We start from the raw sequence: 25,186 nt of genomic DNA, 5'->3' as shown, positions 1-25,186 counted from the left end.
TAATTCAGGCTAAAATTAACTTTGCCTTTTCCAAAGTTACTTTCCCTCTGCATTTTTTTTTTCTCTCCATATATAAGAGGCACCAAAATATAACCATGCTAAAACCTTGGCAATCTTTGGTATTCACAGTTTAAGACTGCTTTAGCTTGTCAAACTGGCGGTAAAATGTATCATGACAACTGGACTAAGGAATTTTGCTCAATTTTGAAGACCTCAATGATGAGTCTCTTTTGAAGACAAATATACTTCACAGATACAGGTACTTCTGATTACCTCCATTCCCTCCTAAGATCTCAGAATGAAAGTAAATGACAAAAATGCTATAAATCTAGAAAGACAAAGAAATTTGAGAGGAAGTCACAACAACACAATTTAGGAACCTAGAAAACAGATGGACATATGGAAACTAACTCAGCAGATTAGGAAGAATGAAGTCCAACTCAGCAGTATAAGGTGATGAGCAAACTGACTTGCACTGTAGAACTTTAGAAACATTTAGGGATTAGAGGCCTTAGATACAGTGTGAGCTGTGAAAACAAGGGTGAAGCCAAGACCGAAAGCAGGAGAACTAATGAAAAGTCTGTTTGGAAGCAATTAGACCCCCTGATTCTTAACCATACAGGGTGATTTGCCCTCCTCCAATGCAGAAGACATGAGGTTTATTATCCTCCGTAGAATGTGAACCAGACTTAGCTGGATACAATAGGCATGATCAAGAGAGAAAGAAACCATAGTAAAAACAGGAGATTATGTAAAAATCCATCTGTGATGTGGTGAGATCGCTTTAGACACCTATACACATAACATTTCCAGAACAGCATTTAAACTGGCTTACACTCCTTAGGAAGAGATTGATTCTGCTCTACGGAATCTATTTTATAAGAAAAGCCCTAAATATACAATTAATTGAGGGTCTTTTAATAAAATGGCTGAGTCAGATCACCCTATGGTTGAGCCCACCAGCTATGACTGTAAGGCAAACTTCTAATCGGCATTCTAAACCCTGCATTTTTATACACGTATGAACATCCCAGAATTACCACATGGAAATCTTCTAACGTAAATGATGGAGGTGGAGTGGGTGTGGAGAAATGGAAGAAAAGAACTCAAAATAAATTATTTAGAAACAGGGAATGAATCCTTGATACTCCAGAAGAGATAAAAGAATATATTGCATCTATGAAATAAAAATCAAATGCCTTGAAAAAGAAATACCTAGAGCTCTTGAATACTGATGATATCAGAGCAAAAATGAAAGGCTCAGCAAGTGCAACAATGAACAATAGGAGAGAAAATCCAAGCTACAAATGTCCCAGAAAGAAAGAACACTGAAGAACACAGGAGAATTAAAAAAAATACGAGAAAATCTTCCAGAGATGAAAGATATCCATTTTATATTTTTAAAAGTTTGTGTCATTTGCCACAATATAGATGAAACTGGAGGAAGTTATGCTAAGTGAAATGAGTCAGATACAGAAAGACAAATACCATGTGATCTTCACTTATTTTCTAGATTCCATATGTGGAATTAGAAAAGTGGAACTCATAGAAGTGGAGACTAGAATGGTGGTGATTAGGGGCTTGGGTGAGGGTGAAGGAGTAATGGAGAGATGTTGGTCAAGGGGTACAAAGTTTCAGTTAGAAGAAATATGTTTTCGAGATCTACTGAACAGCATAGTGTCTATAGTTAATAATTATGAAATGGATATTTCAAAATTGCTAGGAGAGCAGATTTTAAATGTCTGCACCACGAAAAATGATAAGTATGTGATGTGATAGATTGGTTAATTAGCTGAATTTAATCATTCCACAATGTATGCATCCATCAAAACATTACACTGTACCCCATAAAAACATACATTTTTTATTTTTCAATCAAAAATATCTACAAGTACACAGCACAATGATGAGTAAAAATGAGCACCAAGTCAATTTCATCACTGGGATTTCAGGACACTAGGAATAAAATGACGGTCCTACAAACTTTGAAAGAGATAGAGACCAAAACAGGTCATAGAGAAAGAATTGAGAATCAGAATGGCAACCAACTTCTCAACAGCAACACTTGAGTGTAGATAATAATAGAACAATATTTCTGAGTCTTAGGGATGATATATAGTTTGGAATAACAGGAAATCCCACAGAAGAGAAAGGTAGTAGGAATTCCAAGGAGGATGATGAAAGGAAACCCTAGGATGAAAGCTGATAAAAAGTCCAAGCTGGAGCTGGAACACAGAGAACTCTGTTCTCTAAGACTCTTCTGTTTCTATGGAGATTACAGTGACAGGATACTTGGATGTTTAGTATTTTGAGGGGATTGATATTGAGAAAGAGAGTTTGGGAATGAATTACAGAAAAGTAGAAGATCAAATACATAAAATCCAAATATGCACTTATTCTGGAAGAAACATTACAAGAAAGAAACCATAATAATGTGCATGCTATGTGACTCAGGTATTAAGAGAGATACATGTTAATATAAACTCTGAATATTGCGATCAGTAAAAGGTATGTTAGGTCAGCAACGGGAGTAGCAGGGAAGGAGAAAGTGTGGCCTCTGGGTGTGCATTTGCAGAGTGGTCATAAAATAATACAATCTTCATATTTCACAGTGAAAATTCAATGTATAATGTCTAACCTACCTCCCAAAAAAGTCAAAGAATAGAAGGAAAAACATTTGACTTAGAGAGAAGGAAACAAGTAATTACCGAATATCAAAATAAATGTAACAGTTGAAAGTGGTTGTTTTTGAGGAACAAGAATATGGTGAAAGGCACAGAACTGAGCTTTATATAATTCCTGTGAAGTGACTTGACTATTTAAACCATGTATATATAGAGCTTTGACTGAAAATAAAATCAAAACTAAAAAGAGCTAAAGGCAGTGAAGTCCTGATTTTGACCTACAGATACGATAGTTAAAATAAATGCTTACAGCGGATGTGTACACTCTTGAATATTGCACATTCGTCTAATAGGTTTCGGCTTTTTGTTGGCCTCACAGAAGCTGCGATGGACCATTTTATTATCACTTTTCCTACGGCATCCATATTTAGTGTACTGGAAACCTGGAAAAGGAAATAAATTTCTTTGGATTTAATCACTTATTCATGCTGTTAGTTACTTGATTATTCACTCACTCATTCATACATTTATTCATCCATTCAATAAATATGTATTGAGTGTATACAATTTGGCACTTCAATAGGTGCTGAAGGCCCCAAAGAACATTAAATAAACAAAAACTTTTACCTTTTCAGAGAATACATTTAATAAATATTGCAACTGCATGCTTGTTAAAGAACTAGACTCTAAATATACAGTCTAGTGTGAGAGATAGATATGAAAACCACTGTGACAATATCTAGTGACACAGGCTTTTAGAAAACTATGTAAATAACTTACAGTAGAGGGCACTAAAGGAACACAGAGGGAAGAGATCTGTAACTTGGAGGAGGGGAGGGGAAAGCTTGGAGGATCAGTACTTTCCTTCAGCAGAATATTGAAGTTCAAATAGCATGGGGTAATGGAAATGAAGCAGAATTATTCTCCAAGCAAAGGAAATAACATATGAAAAACTGTGGTTTCTTCAGAAAGCTGAAGTATCATGTTGAAGAGGGCAGGAGGTAGGGAAGGATCAGATCTTGAAAGCATTCAGTGTCTTACAAGTTTTTGGACATTATTGTGAAGGTTATAGGGCGTTACTGAGGGTCTCTCAAACATCAACTTTTATATTTGTAATTATGTATATATATTTGAAAAAATTCAAACCTATCCAAAAGTTGTAAGAAAAAACAACAAATATTTGTATACCTTGCATCTAGATTGATTTTGTGACTATGTCACCACATTTGCTGTGTTTCTTTATAAATGCGTATGTGTGTAAATATACATATAATTTTGCCGAACCATATGAAAGTTGAGGATATCCTGATCCGTCACTCCTAAATATTTAAGCACAGATTTCAGAAGTACATTCTCTTACATAACTATAATATCATTCTTAAAATGAGGACATTTAACATAGACATAATGCTATTATCTAACATACAGACCTATTCCAAAATGTTCAGTTGTCCCTACCACGTTATTTATGGCAATCCTTTTCCAGTCAAGGATCATATGTTGCATTTAACTGTTATGTCTGTAGCCTCCATCAATCAGAAATAATTACTGAATCTCTTTTTGTCTTATGGCATTTACTATTTTTGAAATTTAAAAACCATTTGTTTTATCAAATGTTCCACAATTTGGTCTGTTTAATTGTGTTCTAATGATGAGATTCAAGTGATTCACTTTTAGAAAGAATGCTGCATAAAGTGATGTTGTGTCTTCAGGACAACATATTAGAAGACTGAAATATTTTAATCTGGGAAATAATATAATTTTACCATTCATTCATGCATTCATTCAAGAAAAATTACCCTGTAAATTAAGGCAGAGAAGAACATCAATATTAGTTGACTAGTTAAAAGGCTATTGCAATAATCGTCCCTCCCAAAGTGGTGACTGGAGTCTGGTGAAGAAGGAATAGATGTGGTAGATATGAAGAAGGTATATCTGACAAATATTGTGATCAAGTAAATGTTGAGAGTACAGCAGAAGGGAGGGTCCAAATTAAATGGGCATCTTGTAATGGATAAAGAGATGTCATTTAAAATAATTAACTATTATATGCCTTCCTCAAGAAAATACTTTAGAAATACAGCCTTGAACTTAAAATTATAAAATAAATAATTTACACAAGCACTGCTTAATACAAATTTTGTTCTCAATTATTTGTTGACATTTTTGTAACAGCCTCTTGCCTTCTCCTGCCCATGGGGGATAATTGGTAATGGAGCACTTGTTTAGAACTAGAGGAACGGATGATGGGAGAAATTGAGAAACATTAAGTCCAGCTTAATGGACTCTGGAAAGGGAACGGAGGTAGCACAGTGCAGTGAGTGAGAGAGCATGTGTTCAGAAGCCAGGTTATCTGGGTTTGAATCCTATGGGCTCTGGGAAATTATCCTGTGTGTCCTTCAGTTTTGCTACCACTTTAACAGAGGTAACAATAGTACCAACTGCATAGGGCCATTGTGAGTATTCATGCATTGATATATAAAGCATTTAGAACAGTATCTGGTTTCAAATACATAGCATAGTCAGTTACACAGTCATGCAACCAATAGCCCTTTTATTATTAACTCTGGTAGAAATGCAGAGAGATATAGAAAGTAAAAGTAGGGAAGAAGAAAGGTGAGGAGCAGAGTACAATGAATTCGGGAGAGTTTTGGAGTTTGGGAAGAATAAAGTGATTAAGAGGGCCAGTACAGTAATGTAAGACAAAGGACCTGAGAGAAAAGGACAAGAAGATTTTACAGTCTGTCACTGTTATGAAAGGAATCCTATTATTTGATGATTCTTTCAGTAAAAATGTTTTGTATTGATGTTTTGATGGTTATGTTTGGTGTTTCTCAGATTCTGACCTCGATTAGAGACAGCCATAAAGGTAGAAGCAAGATTGGGTTTTACATGCATTACATTTTGATATAATAAATGTGTTCAATTGTTACCTCCACCACAGGGTTTGGAACACTGAGACCAGCTCTTCAAAGCCCACTCAAAAGTATCGAATTCTTCCTGGATGACATTGTTGCTGTTGATCATAGGTACTGAGTCTTCATGGATGATGTACTTATATGTCAGGCTAGAGCGGGTATCGTTTTCTTGAGGTATAATCTAACATACACATGAAATCAATATGTAAATCACCTGAGGGTTTTACATTTTGAGTGTCAAATTACAAATACTTCAGAATATTGCTCTTATTAAAACTGAAAACTTTCAAATAGTTTCAAAAATTATAATGTTTTTATTTCTGTCAACTATAGTGCACATGTGCCCTGTTTAAGAAGAAGATGAAATATCTATAACACTTTTAACACAAAAGTATTAAAAAATACATACACTGAGGGGTAAGAGTTTGTATTATAAACATAATAACTTTATAAGATTCACTGTAGGTTTCCTTGAATTACACCATCTCCTTTTTAAAGGATTTTAAATTTTAAATGTAAAGAATTAAAGTTAAAATTAAAGGATTAAAATTTTAAAAGTTAAAATTTAAAATTTAAATTTAAATTTAAAAGTTAAAAATTTTAATGCATTTTAAAATTGTCTTCAAAGGAAATTGTTTTGTTACGTTTTGTTCAGATGACAAAGATAGTAATGTTCCCTCCAGAAAATATATACATTATGGAAAAATATAAAGAAAAGGCAAAATTCGTAATTCTACCGAGCTATAGAAAACCAGTCACTTTTATTACTGTGATAGTTCCTCAAGACATTGTGCGTGTGTGTGCGTGTGTGTGTGTGTGTGTGTGTACAGACATATATACTTTTCTGGCCTTGTTTATTTCATGCACATTTCTCAAGATAGTAAATATTCTTTGAAAACATGCTTTTGGCGTGTGGAATGATGGTCACTGGAGACTCAGAGGGGTCAGAGGAAATGGAAGGGGGTTGAATGATGGGAACTTGCTTGGTGGGTACAATGTGCAGTGCCCCAGTGATGGATGCACCGAAGGCCCTGACTTCACCACAATGCAATATATCGATGTAGCTAAATTGCACTTGTACAAAAAAAGTTAAAAAACAAGAAAATATACTTTTAAATGTCAGCATAGTTTGTAATCCTAAAAGTGTTATATATTATTGTTAATAAGTGTGCGGTAACTCTTGAATATTTGTATTGATTAGAAATTTTCCCAACTTCCTGGGGATTTCTGGCTTTTCTTAGTAGACTAAAGGGAACAAACACTTTAGAGTCCTAGTTCTTCCGATAGACTGGTGAATGGTCCTCCAGAACAGTTCGAACAATTGTTATTTTAATAACAAGAGTGTATGAAAGTGGCCATTTGACACTACATGTTACATAATTTTCATCTTCATTAATTGGATGGGAAAAATATCATGATTTTAGTTGTTATTTATTTGATAACTAATAAAGTTTAATTTTCCTCAGTTTCTTACTCACTTATATTTTGAATACTGTACATTGCATGACTGTCCTGGTTTTTATTGGAACTGTACACATATTTTTTCTCTCCTAAATAATCTGTGCACTAAAGATATGAATTCCTTTTTGTAATAAGAGTTGCAAATATTTTCTCAGTTTGTCTCTTGCCTTTTAATTTTGTTCAGGGCAAATTTGTCTTTTAAAAAATTAATCGATTTTCATGTAGCTTTCATAGGATTTTACTAATTATGCAAAGGGAGAAAAGTGCAATTCATTGGTATTCCAAACTACATGTTTACAACTACCTTTTGTTTGAGAAATGAGGTGATACTAAAACCAGTGGGGGTTGAGGATCTGGTTATCTGGCTTTTATTCTCTTTTTCCTGTCTTTGTTTTTAAAGCAGCATTAAAAAATCAAGCACCGTTCGAACAACCCTTACACTCTAGCCAGATATCTAATTCTCTTTGCTCCAGACAGCCTAGCCACCATGTTCCCGAACTCAGAATGGAAAAGCAATGTCATAATGACAGAACATTGCTTGTCCACACCCTCGTCTCCTAGCTACAAATCTCCCTCTTGTACCTTTAGCCCACACCACTTGCTGTGGTCAGATTATAATCAGTGGGCAGGTCTTGAAGCATCTATCATGATGGTTAAGCATCAAGTCTCTAAAGCCAGATACTCATGTTGCTAGAAAATAATACAAAGTAATTATATTAGCGCAAAATAGAGCTTCTGGCCTCCAATCATTCATATTTAAAATAATCTAAATAAAACTTTAATATATATTTTATTATGGAACAGAATGAAAGTCTAGAATGGACCCATATAAATGTGTATAATTAATTTTTGACATAATTGAAAAGGTATTTTAATAGAGAAAGAACAGTCTTTTAACAAATAGTGCTAAAATAACTAGACATTGTGGTGGTTTAAGAAATATGTCTAAGATTAGGTAAAAAAGGACTGAGAATTCCGTCTTGGTTTCACCGTCCCATGTTCTGTCTCACTTGAGTCACTTGCTGTAGTAGAAGTCAGTGTCATATTGTGAGGATGTATACGCATCCTATGGAGAGGCTTAGGTGGCAAGGAATCATGGACTGCTACCCACCACATGGAAAAGCTGGTAACAATCATCTGAGGCCTTTCACAACCATGTGACTAAGCTTGGAAGCAGAGTAGCCCCCAGTCAAGCTCTGAGATGACTCTAGCCACAGTTGACAGCAAACTCATCAGATGCTCTGTGCCAGAACTAGTCAATTAAGTGGTGTCCAGATACACGCTGCACAGAAACTATAAGTATGTTTGTGTTTAGCTATTAAGTTTGAGGGTAATTTGTTTTATAACAATAGATAACTAATATAGACATCCATATGCAAAATAAGGACCTAATACTTCATACAAAATTAACCCAAAGTGATTCATATACCTAAATGTAAACTAAGACAGTTACCAAAAAAAGTAGGAGAAAATGTTTTGATGCTAGATTAGACACAAAAAAATTTCATAACACCAAAATCTTGATCCACAAAAGAAAACATTAATAAATTGGACTTCGGTCAAGCTAAAATATTTTGCTCCATGAAAGAAACTACTAAAAGAATGAAAAGACAACATATGGGCTGGAAGAAAACATTTGCAAATCGTGTATTTCACAGAGGACTTGAATATACACAGAGCTCTTGAAACTCAACAAAAAGAAAATATAACAACTTTAACAATGGGCAAAAGATTCGAACAGATATTTCAAAAGGGAACGACTTTTCAGAGGAAAAAAGACTAAAAACCGAGTGGAGCAATTTGACTTTAGTATAATATTTTATAGGAAATCCAACAAATAAAATTTCTGTATAAAACAGAAACTAACAATAAATTTCAAATCAAGTAGATGTCTTCTGCTGTCATCCATGAGGGAGTAATGGAGTTGCCTTCCTGATATTAAAAGCTGTACAACTGGGCAAAATATTTGCAGAAACTTTTTTTCTTTTTGGCAATGGATAACATGACAAAGGACATCAATCCTTTGACTAAGAAGAGAAATAAGCCAGGTCTTATTCCTGAAAAGGGCCAGGTTCTGGACCCTGGCACAGGGAGGAGGACCCCAAGCCCAGTCCAGCCGTCTGAGGAGCAGAGGAGCTAGATTAGAGTTTGGAACCTTCAGAGCGGGGCACTAAAGAAGAGGGGCCTGCTTAGAGAGATCACCTAGAAATCTCCATGGGTCCATGACTGAGGGTTGATCTGTGTATGGCCAAGACACCAGGCAGTTCACGGTGAGGGGAGTGCTAGGAGTGGGACAGAGATACCAAAAACCAGGCAGGGCTAAGCCTGGCACCAAGAAAGGCCACACCATGGGAAGAAGGACAACACTAAAATAGACTAGCTGCAAGGAAGAATAACACCAGGCCTTAAAGGATCAGGATGATCTGACAATAACTTAACTGCCTGCCAGAACAAAACCAGACACCTTACAATTTATCTTCCAAAATGTCGAGTGTACAAGAAAAAAAGAAGCAGGAAATGTGAGTCATAAAATAAAAATAGACAATGTGAAGACCCAGAACTTAAAGGGTAACTTAGATGTAATGAGTGAACATTATGAAAAATTCAGCCGAAAAATGGTTATTACAACAGAAAGAACCAAATGGAAATTCTAGAAAAGAAAAGTGCACTATCTGATATGAAAAATTTACTGGATAGGCTCAAGGACAGACTGGAGATCACATAAGAGATACAGTGACTTAGAGCTCAAAAGGAATAATCCAATCTGAGAAATGTATTTTAAAAAAGATTATAAAAGGATGCACAGAGCCTGAGACTTGTGGAACAATTTCAACAAATTTAAATGAGTCCTAGGAGTAAAGAAGAGGAAGATGGGGTGGGGGTGATGGTTTGGGAAAAACAATGAAGGAGAAGACATCATGGGAAATTTACCCAAATTTCGTCAAAAACATAAACCTACAAAAGCCAAGATTCTCACTGAACCCCAAGGATAAGACATACAAAGAACACCGTAAACTGAGTATATCACAGTCAAACTGCTAAATCAACAAGACAAAACAAAAAGATGAAGAGGAAAATCTTAAAAGGCAGCCAGAGAAAACTGACACATTACACACAGTGCAGCAATATAAATGAGGCTTCTCTTCATAAATGATGGATTCTAGAAGGCAAGTGTTGTATAAATGAGTAAAAGAGGGCTCCTGTATATTGGCCCCTAGGTTATTTCTTCACAGCAGGCTGAGGCTGAGATCTGTTAGCTCAAAAGCCCTCTGCTGCCAAACACAAACTTTCATACATCCAATTGTTTTTAATGCTGCCCAAATGAGGGAGTTTGGCCATTTGGGGACTGCCTGCTTTGCACAGCTATAGGAAACTGCATCCAACTCTGCTAGATATGAGTAAGACCTTCTGGCTATAAGGACCTCACGCTGCTGCCTCCCTTGGAGCCCTCTGACCCACAGACTCTCTGCTGTGCTGCTGAATGACACCACCTAGGCACATACACCACCTCAGATTCCCCTCTTCCTCAGAAGTTCCCTTGACCTTCCGTCCTCTGGGTGGTGGCCCCACTTGCAAACCGGCTGAGGCCGCGCTCAAATAAAGTGTGTGTGTGCTACTGCCACCTTGTGGCCATATCTTTTTCTTTGCTCAGCCCCCAAACCCTTGGAATTCGCTAGATCATGAAAACGGTGTTCAAAGAAGGGAAAAAAGGAAACAAACAAACAAAAAAACCCAAAAAACTAGCAACCTCAGATTCTATATCTAGTAAAGATATCCTTCAAAAATGAGGGTGAAAATAAAGATATTTTCAGATCATCGAAAGCTGAGAGAATTACTTGCCGATACGCCTACACCACAAGAAATGCTAAAGGAAGATCTTTATACTGAAGGTAAATGATACTAGATGGAACGTTAGATTTACAAACTAGAATGAAAAGCATACGAAATGGTAAATATGTGGGTAAATACAAAAATCTACTTTTAGTGTTGTCTTTAAAAGATAACTGATTATTTAAGTCAAAAATCAGAATGCCGCATTATTCAGTTTATAATATATATATATATATATATACAATAAATTACATGAAAATATTGCACGAAGAATAGGGGGGAAGATAAATGGAATTATTTTAAAAGGCAACTCATTTTTCAATGTTCAAAGTACGTTTAATGTTCAAGGTAAAAGTGTTTTCAGATAGATTAATTATAAAATAAGCTGAACCAACTATACCATGAGCCCGTAATGCCACATACCAAAACAATAACAGGATCATGTAAAGGTCCATCGGTGTGAAGACTTTCAATGTCATCTTCAATGTTATAATCCCACTCCACACCAAGATCTATGAAGGTCCGCGACTTGGCTTCCTCCCCTTTGCCATTTAAAATATAATGTCCTGTAGCCTGGTTCTTAATAGCTAAAGGAGGAAAAATGAGTAACCAGCATACATTTTATTTTATCATATTAAGTGCTAGAAGATTTACAGCACATATATCCTTTCTACAAATCAATGACCATATTTCTTTATTAGTAGCAAGCAGTCAAAATGGGTGTTAGTTCTGATATTATTCCCATTGTCTTGATTAGGCATTCAAAACTCTCACGAAGCATTCCTAACTAGTCAAAAATATGGCAAGACGGTTAAATAGGCAAAAATAATGTTTGCAAATATTCCCATTTGAAAACATCGTCAAAGAGGTTAATAGTTTCTAAATCATTTATCCTATATATTTCCTTACAAAACTGGGAATATTTTGAAAATGACAGCTACTTTTTCAATAATTAATAGAAACAATTTATGCTAGGATAGCATATAACATAATGGTTTATTTATTGCATTTTTGAAAAAGTTGGTCAAAATAGTTATAGTCATTCAACATAGTTGAAGTAATTTTTAGGCCAACAATTTAGTTCTCATGATTGTAAAATTTCAGAGCCATATCACCTACTCATATAGTTAGAAAAAGCTGCTTACTGCTAATGGAATTCTTAATGTAGTATACATTTATTACATATTATAAAATGAAATAAAATGCTGGCTTAGTGAGTAAAAAATAATGACTAGGATTTTAAATTTTAGATTTGTTTATCAGAATATAATGTTATATTAGAAAGCAAAATTTGATGTTACTACCATTATTGAAAATGTGTGGAAAACATGAGTAATTTTAATTAAATGTATCTATTCCTCTTGGGCTTTAAACTGGTCTATTTTTTCCAAGGACATTAATATGAATTCTAGGATGAAAAATAAGGAATTTTAAATACTGGAGAAAGGCCTATAGGTGACTGCTAGGCTATTATTACATTTAGTAGTGAACATAATTTAAATGTGTTTAAAAATTCTATGAAACACCATAAAACAATTCATGTTTTAAAGTCACAACTGAAATAAAATGATTTGCTGTAAATTCTCATGGAGTTGATATGTGATGTCTTAGTTTCAGAAATTATCTTAGTGTTCTTATAGGCCAAGGAATAGGAAAGTTATGTTTACACTTGTCTATACAATTTAAATTTAAACCTCTTTAAAGTGACATTTCCATGTAAACTTCTCATAAAAGAAAAAAAAAATCTCCTTGTGAAAATTATAATCAGCTCTCTGTGGCAAATGGATCTGCATGTGCCAGTCAAAAACCTGACACATGTCAGATATTAGAATAATTTAAGATTAGATTACTAAAATTCACCTGTGGTTGCTTTTCAAAGAATGTAAAATACAATAAAAATAAGGCAATGTGCAGTATTGGATCAATCAAAATATCAGAACTTATTTGTCAACATAAGTATGATGAATTTTTCTGATATTCCTTAATTTAGTTGATTTTATTATCATATTTATTTTCTTATCCTCTATTACAGAGCAAAAAGTGTATAAGAAATATAAGCTTGTCAAATGATTTTTTCCCTCATATAATTAGGAACCAACCCCAGTTTCCATAAAAAATTCAAGCTCTATTTTTTTATATTTTTTATTTTAAAGTAAGCATAGTTGGGAGAAATGACCAAAAAAAACCTACGTAACATTCAATTAATGCATTTATGTATGATTTTGATTCTTACATATGTGTATGCACATATATGTACATATACGTATGTACATATACACATATCTATATTTATGATTTCTTTGACATTTCAATGTTTCAGTGCATGTTGAAGCAGAGCCAGCAGACAGAAACACTTACCAAGAATATGAGGAGAAGCCTCGTCTTCTTGGATTAACACATGTCTAGCCCCAGGGGGTATATCAAACATCTTAAGGTACCCTTTGCATGTGTAGTAAATATTGTAGGAAGCAAAGAAGAAAACAAAAGCAATAACCATGGTTAGTTGAGCACTACATTCTTACTGCTTCTGCATGCAGAAGAGGGCATCCATAAATTTAAAGAAGCAGTTTCAGAAATTAACTTCAAAGCATTGGTAGCTTTTGTGACATCCAACATGAAATTAGAGGAAACTTTTTTTTTATTAAAGAGGGAAAAAAGTTAATCTTGTTACCAATGTATTAGTCACTTATCTTGTGTTGACCTTCAAATGATGTCAACAACAATTCAGGCAAATACTATACTTTCCTGTGTCCCTCTGTGTGTTTCTAGTTTTCTAAACCATCCTTTTCAAGTGGAGTCAACTTTTAATGAAAGTTCACTTAAGTGGCGAACTTTTTGGGATATGTTATCTGCCTACATATTATTTTAAAAGTCTAAGAGGGAAGTATAGATAGCTAAACTTCTAATTATTAAAATATTTTCATATTTAAAGCCTTCTTTATTATAAAGGAGTTACAACAGAAAAATCAGTGCTTTCATTTTTCTTGTGATCAGCATTAATTTTAAAGCTTTAGACAAGTTTTATGATGGGACTATTTTAACCAAATTGACAAAGTGGATTTCAAACCACTTAGTTGGAAAATGTGTGCAAATTGTGTTACGCATTGCCTTTATATGCACCCTAACCTTTTCAAAACCTTCTAAGCCAGAAATAAGAAAATCAATATGCTTAATTGGTTGCTTTGGGTTTTAAAATCATATATCATTCCTATTACTGTAAATGTCATATACCACATACTATGTTGATATTATCACATGTCCTAAAAATTATCTTACAGTCATTTAGAATTAATATGATGCCCATAAGTCATAAATATTATGACCCGACAATAGTCAGGTCAATTAGAACAGATGTTATACATCTCATTATCATATAAATAAATGAATATAAGAAGATTATGTAACCTACACCTTCAATACATTATGAAACATCCAGTACATATTCTACGGAGAGTATTAACAGAAATGCAGTTATCAATCCACAATTATTGATGAAATAAGAAAAAAAGTGTTTTCGCCATTTCTATATGTACAATAATATATACCTATGAATGATTTACCTAACTTTTTCACAATATTTATTAGTGTCCTAACTAAATAAAGTGGTCCTTTTGGGATTAGGGTGTTGAGCACTTTAGCCTGGGGTAAAGTCTAACACATGAAATGTACCATGTTTGTTTGAGTACACAGTGGCTAGAAGGAACATGCTTAAGGTGCCAAGTAGAGCAAAACAGCTTGATACCATTTATGGATGCCCATCTTTCTGCAGTTTGCTACAACTTACCCAGTACGTTTTTAGCTTCTCTTGTTTCAGCAAGAGAAATATTACGAGCTCCTTTGGGTAAAGTGAAAGCGCCTCTTGTCTTCCCTTAAATAGAATGTCCTTAATTAGTGGTGGGTTCATATTTATCAAAGTCTTGTTGTTTCATTGACTATCTCATAAGTCATATATTTTGTTAGGCAAGATATAAAATATGTTCTGTAAGTTTATGTGTTGAAGTCACAATGCATTTGTAATAGATAATGCCAATAAACTGTTAATAGTCAATGAAAGTAAGACTAAGCATGAAAGTAAGGCTAAGTAGATGATTTGAAGTTGAATACTTGCAGATTTCATTTTCCAGCAACTTCAATTCTTTATGGCACCTCTTGCTTAAATGTTTTCCTGTTGGAAAAGGTTAATCAGTCTATTAAATCACTATGATGACAATATTAGTGCAAAGATATGGATGTTAGATTATCTTTGAACCGTTTGAATTGGTATGACAGATGAAAATTTTCTAATGGTCTTTTAGACTTGATTTGCAAGTTTAGCATAATGTTTGAGCTATCTGAAAAACAGTACCAATACTTTATATTATACATAATATAGAATGAATGAACATGGAAAAACCTTTTCTTTACATTAATTCACTGTGGAAATAAAACAAAATGAATTATTTTACATCCAAAAGAAAAGAATAAAATGTAACTCGAATAAAGAAAGCACAGTACATTATTTCACAGCAAGATGAAGAAAATTACATTTGACTCCACTGAAACATAATACATGTATGTAATTATATTTCTCTTTGCTTTAATAAAATAATGCAATCAATCAGAAACAGCAATATTTGCTTTTTAACAATTCTCAAAGTACAAAACAAAGTAATTTATCACACCGGAATAGCAAAGACATCAGTAACAAGAAAAACATTAGAATATAGTCTCCTAGTAATTGAGTTGGGTAGCTGGGGTATAATGGGAGTAAAAACAAGAAACTAAGAGAATTATTTCATTTGGATGAAGACTTTTTTATAAAAGGAAAAATCACCCTGATGACAATATACTTAATGTAAACCGTATTTCTTTGTTTTTGTTTTACTTTCATGATTTTATAAGATACCAACAGCTCTTTGGAAGACATGAAAATCTTAAGCAAACACCACATCAAATTTATCTTTAAGTGCTGAAATCCCAGAAACATTTGCCCAATAAATCCTTATTGAAGAACTGAATATCTGATATGAACTCAAGAAATTATTCAGTAATAAATATTGGTATACAAATCTTTTATGAAAATTCCAATGAATATTATTAAACTATAGATAATATTGCCTATTATTTGATGTATGACGACAGCTTTTTGTTCTGCCTTTGAACCTTCAGTGTATGTCTAAGTCCAAGCTATTGACTATGTAACAAGCAGAAACATTTACAGACATGAACAATTAAATCTCAGGTTAGTTTTTGGTTGTACCTCAATTTTGTTTAAAGTAAATTTTTAAAAATTATGTGAAATACAGATCCAAGATTCCTAGATTTATAAACAGGATAAAACTGTTCACTTTTAAAATAAGCAAAACTAATGTGATACTTTAAAAGTTGTATCTAAAGTTTTGTAATTTTTAAACTCCTGATCAATAATTTATGTGCAACAGGAATTCAAAATAAACATCAATTCTAATAATCCAATCTGCATTTTATTAAAAATGCAAAATAAAATACATATTTTGGCTAGCTAGTATAACTGATACTGATTTTATTTGTTTCTTTTCTAAATTTAGTATGTATTTTTTTCATCATTGACACTATGGGGTATGAATTCATTCAAAGTTTTTTTCTGTTTTGTTTTGTTTTTAAGTTCCTTAAAAGGTAATCTGAATAACAATAAATCAGCAGCTAAGTTTTGGTTATGTTTATAGAGAAAATGCTGCATTTCTGAAAGAAGAAGCCTCAAAAAGTACAAATCACAGAGAAGCATACTAAATTCATGAGAGACCTCATCTTACCAAGCTTCCTGGGAGTTCTGGTAAATGTCCCCTTCACGGTTCGACAGTGGGAATTATCTCCTCCACAGACACCACACTTATCCTCAACCTTATTAGAACCAATTTCTTTATCACAGCCCACTTTCTGGAGAGAGAAGATGTCAAATGTGGCTAATTTTAATGTGTCCAGTAGTGGTCAACATCCCAGAGAATGATGAACCCTTCATGGCCCACAGTCAGCCAATTTACAGTGAACTGCCACTGTAGTCATGATTTTTAATACCTTAGTTTTTTTTTTTTTAATAGTGGGAAATCAAATGACTTGTAATCCTAAGTAATAAAGGATATATTTCCTCTAGTCCAATGAAATATTTACACCATTTTAAATTGTCATAGTCATCAAACACACATATAATGAGCACAGATGTAGCTGATGCTGAGGAGACAAAAAAACAGTAAGTGCTTTTCCCTTGCTGCTCTCACATTTATGATGATGGATAATATAGTGAGTTGTATATTAGTGTAACCTTTAAAAGATGGTTAGGATGTGAGATAAAGCTTCACAAGAGTGGTGAAGACTTTCACAGGGGCCAAAGAAACACAGAATGGAAAGGCATTTCAGGAGAGCAGACGAGTTACAACAAAACCAGGGAGGTTGTATGTTCATGGAAAGTGGGTTCAGAGGTCAATATCTAAACCCATATTTAAACCAATGGAATGTTAGTGTTTCATGATAAGGAAAGAACAATGAAAAACCTGCATGGAACAGACTGCAGAAGACTTGAATACCAGGAAGAATTTACATTTTCCCATGAAACGGGGAAATACTGAAGGTTTTCTGAACCAAGCCATGTTCTAAATGTAAATCACTGTAGAATAATGATACACAATACACTACTGCACTCAAAAGTATGGGATGAAAGATGGCAGGGAAAATAAAGGACACATACATTTAATGTACTAGGTACTATGGCAGGTAAAAGCTGAACAAGACATACTATACTTTCAGGAAAATGTAAGCTCAATTACTTTAGACTCATTAATACAACACTTCAGTTTTGCTGAAGTATACAGGAAATATACATTAGGAGCAGTGTTTCAGTTAATAAGATAATTTCATATCAATTTAACTATGAACACAAGAAATCAAATGCATTTTTAACATGAGATTAAATGGAGCAAAAAAAACCACGTTTGCTTCTCAACAACTTTTGTTCTAATGTGAAATTTAGCATTTAAAGTTAGTATTGATTAGAAGGTGAGAAAGAAATGTCTTATTATCTTTACAACAAAAGATTAAATACGCTTAGCACTGATTATTTTTTAAAGAGACCTTATATTTTAATAGTAGGTGGCTACTGAAATATCCGAAGCAAATGCATCATTACCAATTTGTATTCCCAACCTAGAGGCCTCAGAGTTACTTAGAAAAGGCATTTGGCTGGAAATTAGGAAAATTATTTAAACCTTGATTCTGTCAGTGACCAAAGTTTGATTTGAGAAAGTATAATGTCTCCCAAATTTATTTTAGCCACTGAACTATTCATAGACACTTATTGTAATGTGATTTCAAAGATAAAATAGTTTAAAAAATTAAAAATGTGCAGATGAATGATAGTAAATGTAGATACTGTAGAAAGCCTTTGGGGAAGCAATTTGAACTTACCACACACTCTCCTCGCACACATATGCTATATGGATCTTTGTAAGAACAGCGTGTTCCATCATGCACCAGTTGTTTCATGTAAGCAATATCTCCAGTCTCCTTGGACTGACAGTAAAGATGGCATCTTTTCTTGGCTGCATAAGATGGAGGATAAAATTAACTATTTACATAAAATGGAATGTTTGAACAGCATAGTTTGTTTTATTTTTAAATATAAAGTTTCAATGTGATTTCCCAAAAACAAAAGGAATACTGTATAACAAATAAGGAGTAAGGAGAAAAGTATGTACACCTGACTTATTTGTTTTAGCTAAGGTGATCATATAATTTATCATCTAAACTAGAAAAGGGGCTCTAGTAATAGCAGGAACAACAGGGATAAACCGGGACTGCCCTGGCAACCCTAGATTTCACCATAGCTCTTACATAAATTTTAATTCAAAACCAGTTTAGTTTTTGTAGTATTAGAGCACTAAAGAATGTCTCTGATTTGCCTCAATTACCTACCATAGTTTTTGTCTCTTACAGGATGCAACTCACTTCACCAAAATAGATAAAAATAATGCATTTCTTCTTAATGTATTGCAACTTCGAATTCTTATGTGTATTCCTCTTTCCTTTAAGGCGGATTTGAACTAAACCCAGTGGTGTATGTAATCACATGACTATTTCCTTTCATTCACTCAAATAAGAAGTATGGCAAAAAGTTGCCACTTGGACATATTTAACCAAAAATTCAGAAGAAAGAAGTGAAACATTAAAAGAAAATTTCTAAATGTATTTTTTAAACTAGTTGATAGTACAAAAGTAAAAGGTTATAAAGTATCTTTTGTTATTAAATAATGATCTTTCTCTTGGTCCTGACACAATTGTCAAAGTACTAGATTTTTCTCTAGTTGTTCAGAAAGGAAAGATCACAATATTCCAGAAGTATTTCCTAGTAGAGGGATTTTGGTTGAATCAGGAATTCCAACATCTCTCCCAGGCATTCCTTTCCACTGGTCTTTCACCAGTGATGGTGATAGTGCTGCTTGCCAGGAACTATTGCACAATTCTTACCTCTTTACAGAAAGGGTACTTTAGCCTTATTCTTAGAAACTGAAGAGAACTTACTCCTATAAGCACCAAGTTTCCTAAGTTACCAAGTAGGGATCAAGAGTCCATGGGATTGGTGCTGGCAAAGCTTAAACTGTGAGTAACCATCCACACAGCAGGGAGAAGAGCAGGAGGCTACTCACGGTCAGGATGTTCATATGGCAACCAGTGGTGTTTGGTATTCTGGTATTCAAAGTGGGAGTTTCGCTGCTGACACTGCTGTGCTCTGAAGTCCTCAAAGTGTTTTTGGCATTCTTCTGTGTTACAAAGTTGGTACTCAAAATTAACACCAGGACAATCCTGACCACCATTGATGGGCCTAAAGAAAAGACAATACTTAAAAAGGCCTTTTGGCTTCTGTCTAGCAATTGAAGCTTGCAGACACAGTGCTTGAGGGCATAAAGCCAGAGTTTCTGGGCTGCCAGCACAAAGTGAATGAACTCATACTTCCTAATTTCAGTCCCTTTCCAAAAGCACCCTTCTCTCCCTGCTGGGTGGAAAAATAAAACAAAACACAGAGCTCAACTTAAATCAGCTTTTCAAATCATATATTTTAAATGCATGGCAAAAGTGTGTAAGAAAAAAAAAAGCATGTATATTGAATCAATACAATGATATTTTTCCACCATGCATAAAACACATAGATGCAGCTCAAAGAAACTTTGGTCATTGCTCCATGACTCGGTTTCCTCATATGTAAAATGCAAATAATAATATATCTTCCCTTTGAGGAAAATTGTGATGATTAAATGAGTTGACATTATTTAAAGCACTCCTAACAAACCCTGGCTCATAATGAACTTTAGCTGATCTTTTAATTTTTATTGTCTTTGTTACTTCTAATACTACCATCATCTCTTCCTGTGAAGGCAGGTATGTGGCATCAGACAGTCTTACGAAAGACATGCTCAGAGCCATCCTGCTGCCAGAAACAGAGAGAAAAAGCTGCTCACATATAAAACCCTAGACAAGGAAGAATCCTCCAAATGTGATAATTCAGTTGTTTTTTTCAGTTCATAAAGATTGCTGAGCACACAATAGAGATTCAATAACTGTAGTCTGAGTGAATGAATGGATAACTTTCCCCCAACTGTCACCTGGCCTTTTATCACAATCTTTCTTTTGCCCTCCTCTGAAGCAATCACATTCCACTCCCTGAAGAGAGTGAGTCTGTATGTTTGGTACCACTCTTTCCTGGACACTCCCTTGCTTCTGGCAGTCGATCTCGCAGTGCCCATGCCCATGCCCTTGGGGCACAGTGACCTACTTTCCTTGTTCAGCTTCTTAATATTCCTGAACAGCAACTTCTTTACAAATATTCAATCTCCATTTGATCTTCTTATCTTCATCACTGACTGCTTGTCACATGACTGATAAATGGAGACGTATCGAAAACACAGACTGGTTTATGAACCATGAACAATTTCTTTTCCTGCCCTGTGTTTTACATGCACTTTATAAAACAGAATACTAATAACATAATATTGAAGCATTTTCTGGTTTCTCTAAAAATAATAAGAATTACAAGGATATACTCACATGGGATTATTGCACTGGCGTGTTCTGAAACGAACACCAGTTCCACATGTCCTAGAACAGGAGCCGAATTTAGTCCATGACCCCCAATTGCCATCTTGTTTTTGCTGATTAGCATTCTTCCACATGCAATGACCCTTATAGCACCACTTAGAAAAATGACAAAGGGTAATTATTAAAATCATGCATACACTAAAGTTGAAGTTGTTATACAAGAACCATCTAGTTAAAGGGCTTTGTTACTGCTCTTTCTTCTTCCAGGTGGAGATGCATTTAAAATTATCCAAAAGCAATTGTATCATTAATATATCCTATCAAAGGGTAATTTAGACCTGTATTTTTCAAGTATAAAATTAAAATGGAAAAACAACATTCACTCAGACTAAGTTTTTAAATGATACATTCCCCAGTGAGCATCAAACATTATAATCAATAAGAACTCTTTGAGCACCCAGCTTGCACAGCTGGTAATATTTTACCCTTCATCTGTCACTACCTATATCATATCAGAATATTTTGAGGGCTATATGATCTTTTTAAAAATGATAACATAAAATATGTCTTGACTTAGATAATATAACATGTCTAAAACCTATGCAGCTTTCAAAGCACTTTTATTTAACTTGTAAATTTTTTCATTCACAATGATTCTGAGAGATAGATGGGTCATATATATAATCATCACCAATTAGATGAGGAAAATTGAGGCCCAGAAAGGTTCATAAGTAGTTGAAGGCCATCTGACCAAGAAGTAATTAAGTGGGGCTACCAGAACTCTGATACTATAGGCACCCAGCTTAGAGTGCCCTGCATACAGCAGGTGCTCAAGAGATGTTAGTCATTTTCCTCTCCAACATTTTGACTTACTTTTTCATACTACATACAATAAAACCATTTGTTAAAACTCAACTTTTATAAATTTCAATATAACACCAATATATTTAAGAAAGTTGGATGTTAAAAATTATATAATTTTTATAAAGCAAAACTGAATCAACTTGTTATGCTCTTGTTTTTAGTCAGAAGTTTATGATATTGAATTTTCCCAAAGCAAAACATTGTATATAATGTGCTTTGCATAGTTCCTAATATAGTGCAAATACTTAAAAAGACAGGTTTTATTATTAATATGCATATAATCCTTGTCAAAAGTACAGTTTATACACATTTGAAATTGAGCTTTGAAAGAACTAAATGCCATATAAATCTTCTGTACCAGGTTTTGGTCCTGCCTACAATTTCTTATTTCTAAACTAGTCAAAGCTCTTCAACTTGAGTTCTTAACATGCCTTTGTTTTGGGATCTTTGCCCTTACGAGTAGCATAGCTTGGCACTAAGCCAATTTCTGAGCATTCAATCCTGACTACACAATTTGAGATTTAAAACCTCTGGGCATCCTTCCCTAAGGAACAAGGCCAAATCTTCTGTATAAGTTCACATGACTTTATTTCTGGGCAGCTTTCACAAGGAATAGGATGCCAGGAGGTCAATCAGATCCCACTACCAGGGGGGCAGATAGTCTGCTGAGTTGCTTCTTCCTAGTCTGACAATAGTGGGCTGAATTGTAGTCCCAAAGATACTAAGTCTTAATCCCTGGAACCTGTAAATGTTAGCTTATTTGGAAAAAGAGTCTTTGCAAATGTGATTAACTTAAACATTTTAAAATGTATCCATGGGGTCTTAAATGCCATTACATGTATCCTTATAAGAGAGGGGTAGAGGGAGACTTGACCTACAAAATGAGGAAAAGGCAATGTGGCCACAGAAGCAGAAACTGGAGTGGTGCAGCTACAAAGCAAGAAATGTGGGGTGGCCACCAGATGCTGGAAGCAGCAAAGAAAAGATTCTCACTAGAGCCTCTGGAGGGAGAATGGCCCTGCCCACACATTGATTTCAGTTCACTGAAATTCATTTTTGACTTCTGGCCTCTAGAACTGTGAGGGAATAAATACTCATTGTTTCAAGCCACCAAGTTTGTGATAATTTGTTACCTTAGCCACAGGGATCTAGTATACTATCTTAGTACATTACTATAATAAAACCTTGCATACTATGGTTTTCATAAAAATGACAGTGCAGCTGTGTTCACCACTTTCCAGACCTTTAAAGATGATAATTATGCAACACGTTACATATTTATTGTGTAAATAGATATACTCACTTTTCCAGCAGCACATTCAGTCCCATCAAGTGGAGGTCCCTTTTTAGTCTTACAAAAGTAGGGATTATCAGGATGGCTACACCACAGCTGTTTACATGGGTCAAAGGTTCGGAACTGGAAGATAGATAATCAAATTCTCAGTGAACTCTCAGCTAGCATGACATGCACCAAAAGTATATTCTCTACGGTTTCTTCTGTCCTGTTTCTTGGATGTGTGTATTTCAAGTTAATAGCCAAAGTTGTGACATGTTAAAAAAAAAAAAAAAAAAAAACTGCATAAGAATTTCAGGTAGAAAATACTTTTATTATTCTTTTCTAAAATAACAATGATAAACAATGATTTGTCTGAGATTATCTGGTTGACTTTTAATGTTTTTTCTTGATGTTTCTATGTTTTGTTTTTCAAATAGACAATGTGGAAATTTTCTAAAGACTTAGTAATTATCATGAATATTGTAAATATGAAAAGATAATGGTTTGGCAGCTCTCAAGCTATCAAAATGTCTTTTCTTTATCTCTGTAGGTATGAGATATATTGTTGAATATAAATAATAAAAGGGCTGGGCGCAGTGGCTCACGCCTGTAATCCCAGCACTTTGGGAGGCTGAGATAGATGGATCACCTGAGGTCAGGAGTTTGAGACCAGCCTGGTCAACACGGTGAAACCCTGTCTCTACTAAAAATACAAAAAAAATTGGCCAGGCATGTTGGTGCATGCCTATAATCCCAGCTACTTGGGAGGCTGGGGCAGGAGAATCGCTGGAACCCAGGAGGTGGAGGTTGCAGTGAGCCGGGATTGCGTCATTGTACCCTCTAGCCTGAATGACAGAATGAGCCACTATCTCAAAATAATAATAATAATAATAATGATAATGATAATAATTAATACTTATAAATAGTTGACCCAAAGCAGAAAAAAATTGTCAAAGTTTCTGTGTAAGATAAAGTATTCCAGGTACAACAAAATATCATAATACCTTCATACAGTTTGTGAAATATTTTCCATATATTTGATTCTCATACCAATACATAGCCGAGAAATATGGGTTACAGGTTAGGGCTATAGTTATGGTTACAAGTAAGACAGTAACAGCACGAGACTAGAGTCTTGGTTTTCATACTCTTCAGAATGGTTTTTATTTTCCTAACACACCACATTGTAATATCCAAATGTTTGTGTAAGCAAACATGTATATTTGTGTGTGCTCTTTGCTTGTTTGCTCTTTTTCTCTCTAAATGTAAACATCTTACCAATCATTATCTAGATTTTTAAAAATCTCAAACAACAGCTTATCCACATATCTATTGCCTATACTGCTAATTACCTACATACACTTTTATGTGCATAGAAATTTTTTATTAGTACAGATTTTTACAAGTAGGTTTTTTGTTCTAATCCTTATTACCGAATGTGGAAATTCTACTTTTCCACAACATTAAGTCAAAGTTTTAGAAAATTCTCTGATCTAAAATACTAATGCAAGTAATTAGGAGCTCACAGCGTATACTTTATAGATAGACCAAATGGTTGTATATGGAAGGTTTCAAACAGCAGATCAATTTCTTTCTAGCCCCATGAAATACTTATGTTCCTTGCTCTAACATACAAAGCTTGCACCAACATAGAAAAAGTCCTTCTTTTTTTTTTTTTTTTCTAATGAACTACTAAAGACCAATAAGGAAATTTAATGAAACATAACTCTAATGTGAATAGTTACAGGGAAGACTGGTTTTAATGGATTCCACTGAACATATATATGTGCCTTTCTTGTGCTAAACACTTTAATTATATTATCATATTTAATCCTCATACCAATCTTATCAGATAAATACTATCATCCTCCACGTATTACACATGAGGAAAGTAGGCCAGAGAGATTAAATACAGTGCCCAAGGTTATACATTTAAAAAGTGTCAGCTGGGCCGGGCGCGGTGGCTCAAGCCTGTAATCCCAGCACTTTGGGAGGCCGAGACGGGCGGATCACGAGGTCAGGAGATCGAGACCATCCTGGCTAACACGGTGAAACCCCGTCTCTACTAAAAATACAAAAAACTAGCCGGGCGAAGTGGCGGGCGCCTGTAGTCCCAGCTACTCGGGAGGCTGAGGCAGGAGAATGGCGTAAACCCGGGAGGCTGGAGCGCA

The 25,186-nt window shown here is 34.5% G+C and overlaps 1 protein-coding gene across 1 annotated transcript in view; it reads right to left on the bottom strand.

The window, feature by feature from the left end:
* Window positions 1-25,186, bottom strand: part of ADAMTS3 (ADAM metallopeptidase with thrombospondin type 1 motif 3) — a 279,272-nt gene that overhangs the window by 11,348 nt on the left and 242,738 nt on the right. The window contains exons 11-19 of the mRNA XM_026446914.2: window positions 23,043-23,156; window positions 20,885-21,030; window positions 19,489-19,664; window positions 18,251-18,384; window positions 16,606-16,729; window positions 13,193-13,273; window positions 11,258-11,421; window positions 5,558-5,723; window positions 2,935-3,067 (exon numbers count right to left, since the gene is read on the bottom strand). Coding sequence (XP_026302699.1) covers window positions 2,935-3,067; window positions 5,558-5,723; window positions 11,258-11,421; window positions 13,193-13,273; window positions 16,606-16,729; window positions 18,251-18,384; window positions 19,489-19,664; window positions 20,885-21,030; window positions 23,043-23,156 — 1,238 coding nt within the window. The remainder of the gene's footprint in view (window positions 1-2,934; window positions 3,068-5,557; window positions 5,724-11,257; window positions 11,422-13,192; window positions 13,274-16,605; window positions 16,730-18,250; window positions 18,385-19,488; window positions 19,665-20,884; window positions 21,031-23,042; window positions 23,157-25,186) is intronic.

The sequence above is a fragment of the Piliocolobus tephrosceles genome, chromosome 3, assembly GCF_002776525.5.
Source record: "Piliocolobus tephrosceles isolate RC106 chromosome 3, ASM277652v3, whole genome shotgun sequence".
In the NCBI taxonomy this organism is placed as follows: Eukaryota; Metazoa; Chordata; class Mammalia; order Primates; family Cercopithecidae; genus Piliocolobus; species Piliocolobus tephrosceles.
Note: the sequence above shows the minus strand (reverse complement) of the source record. Positions and strands in the feature narration are given on the sequence as shown.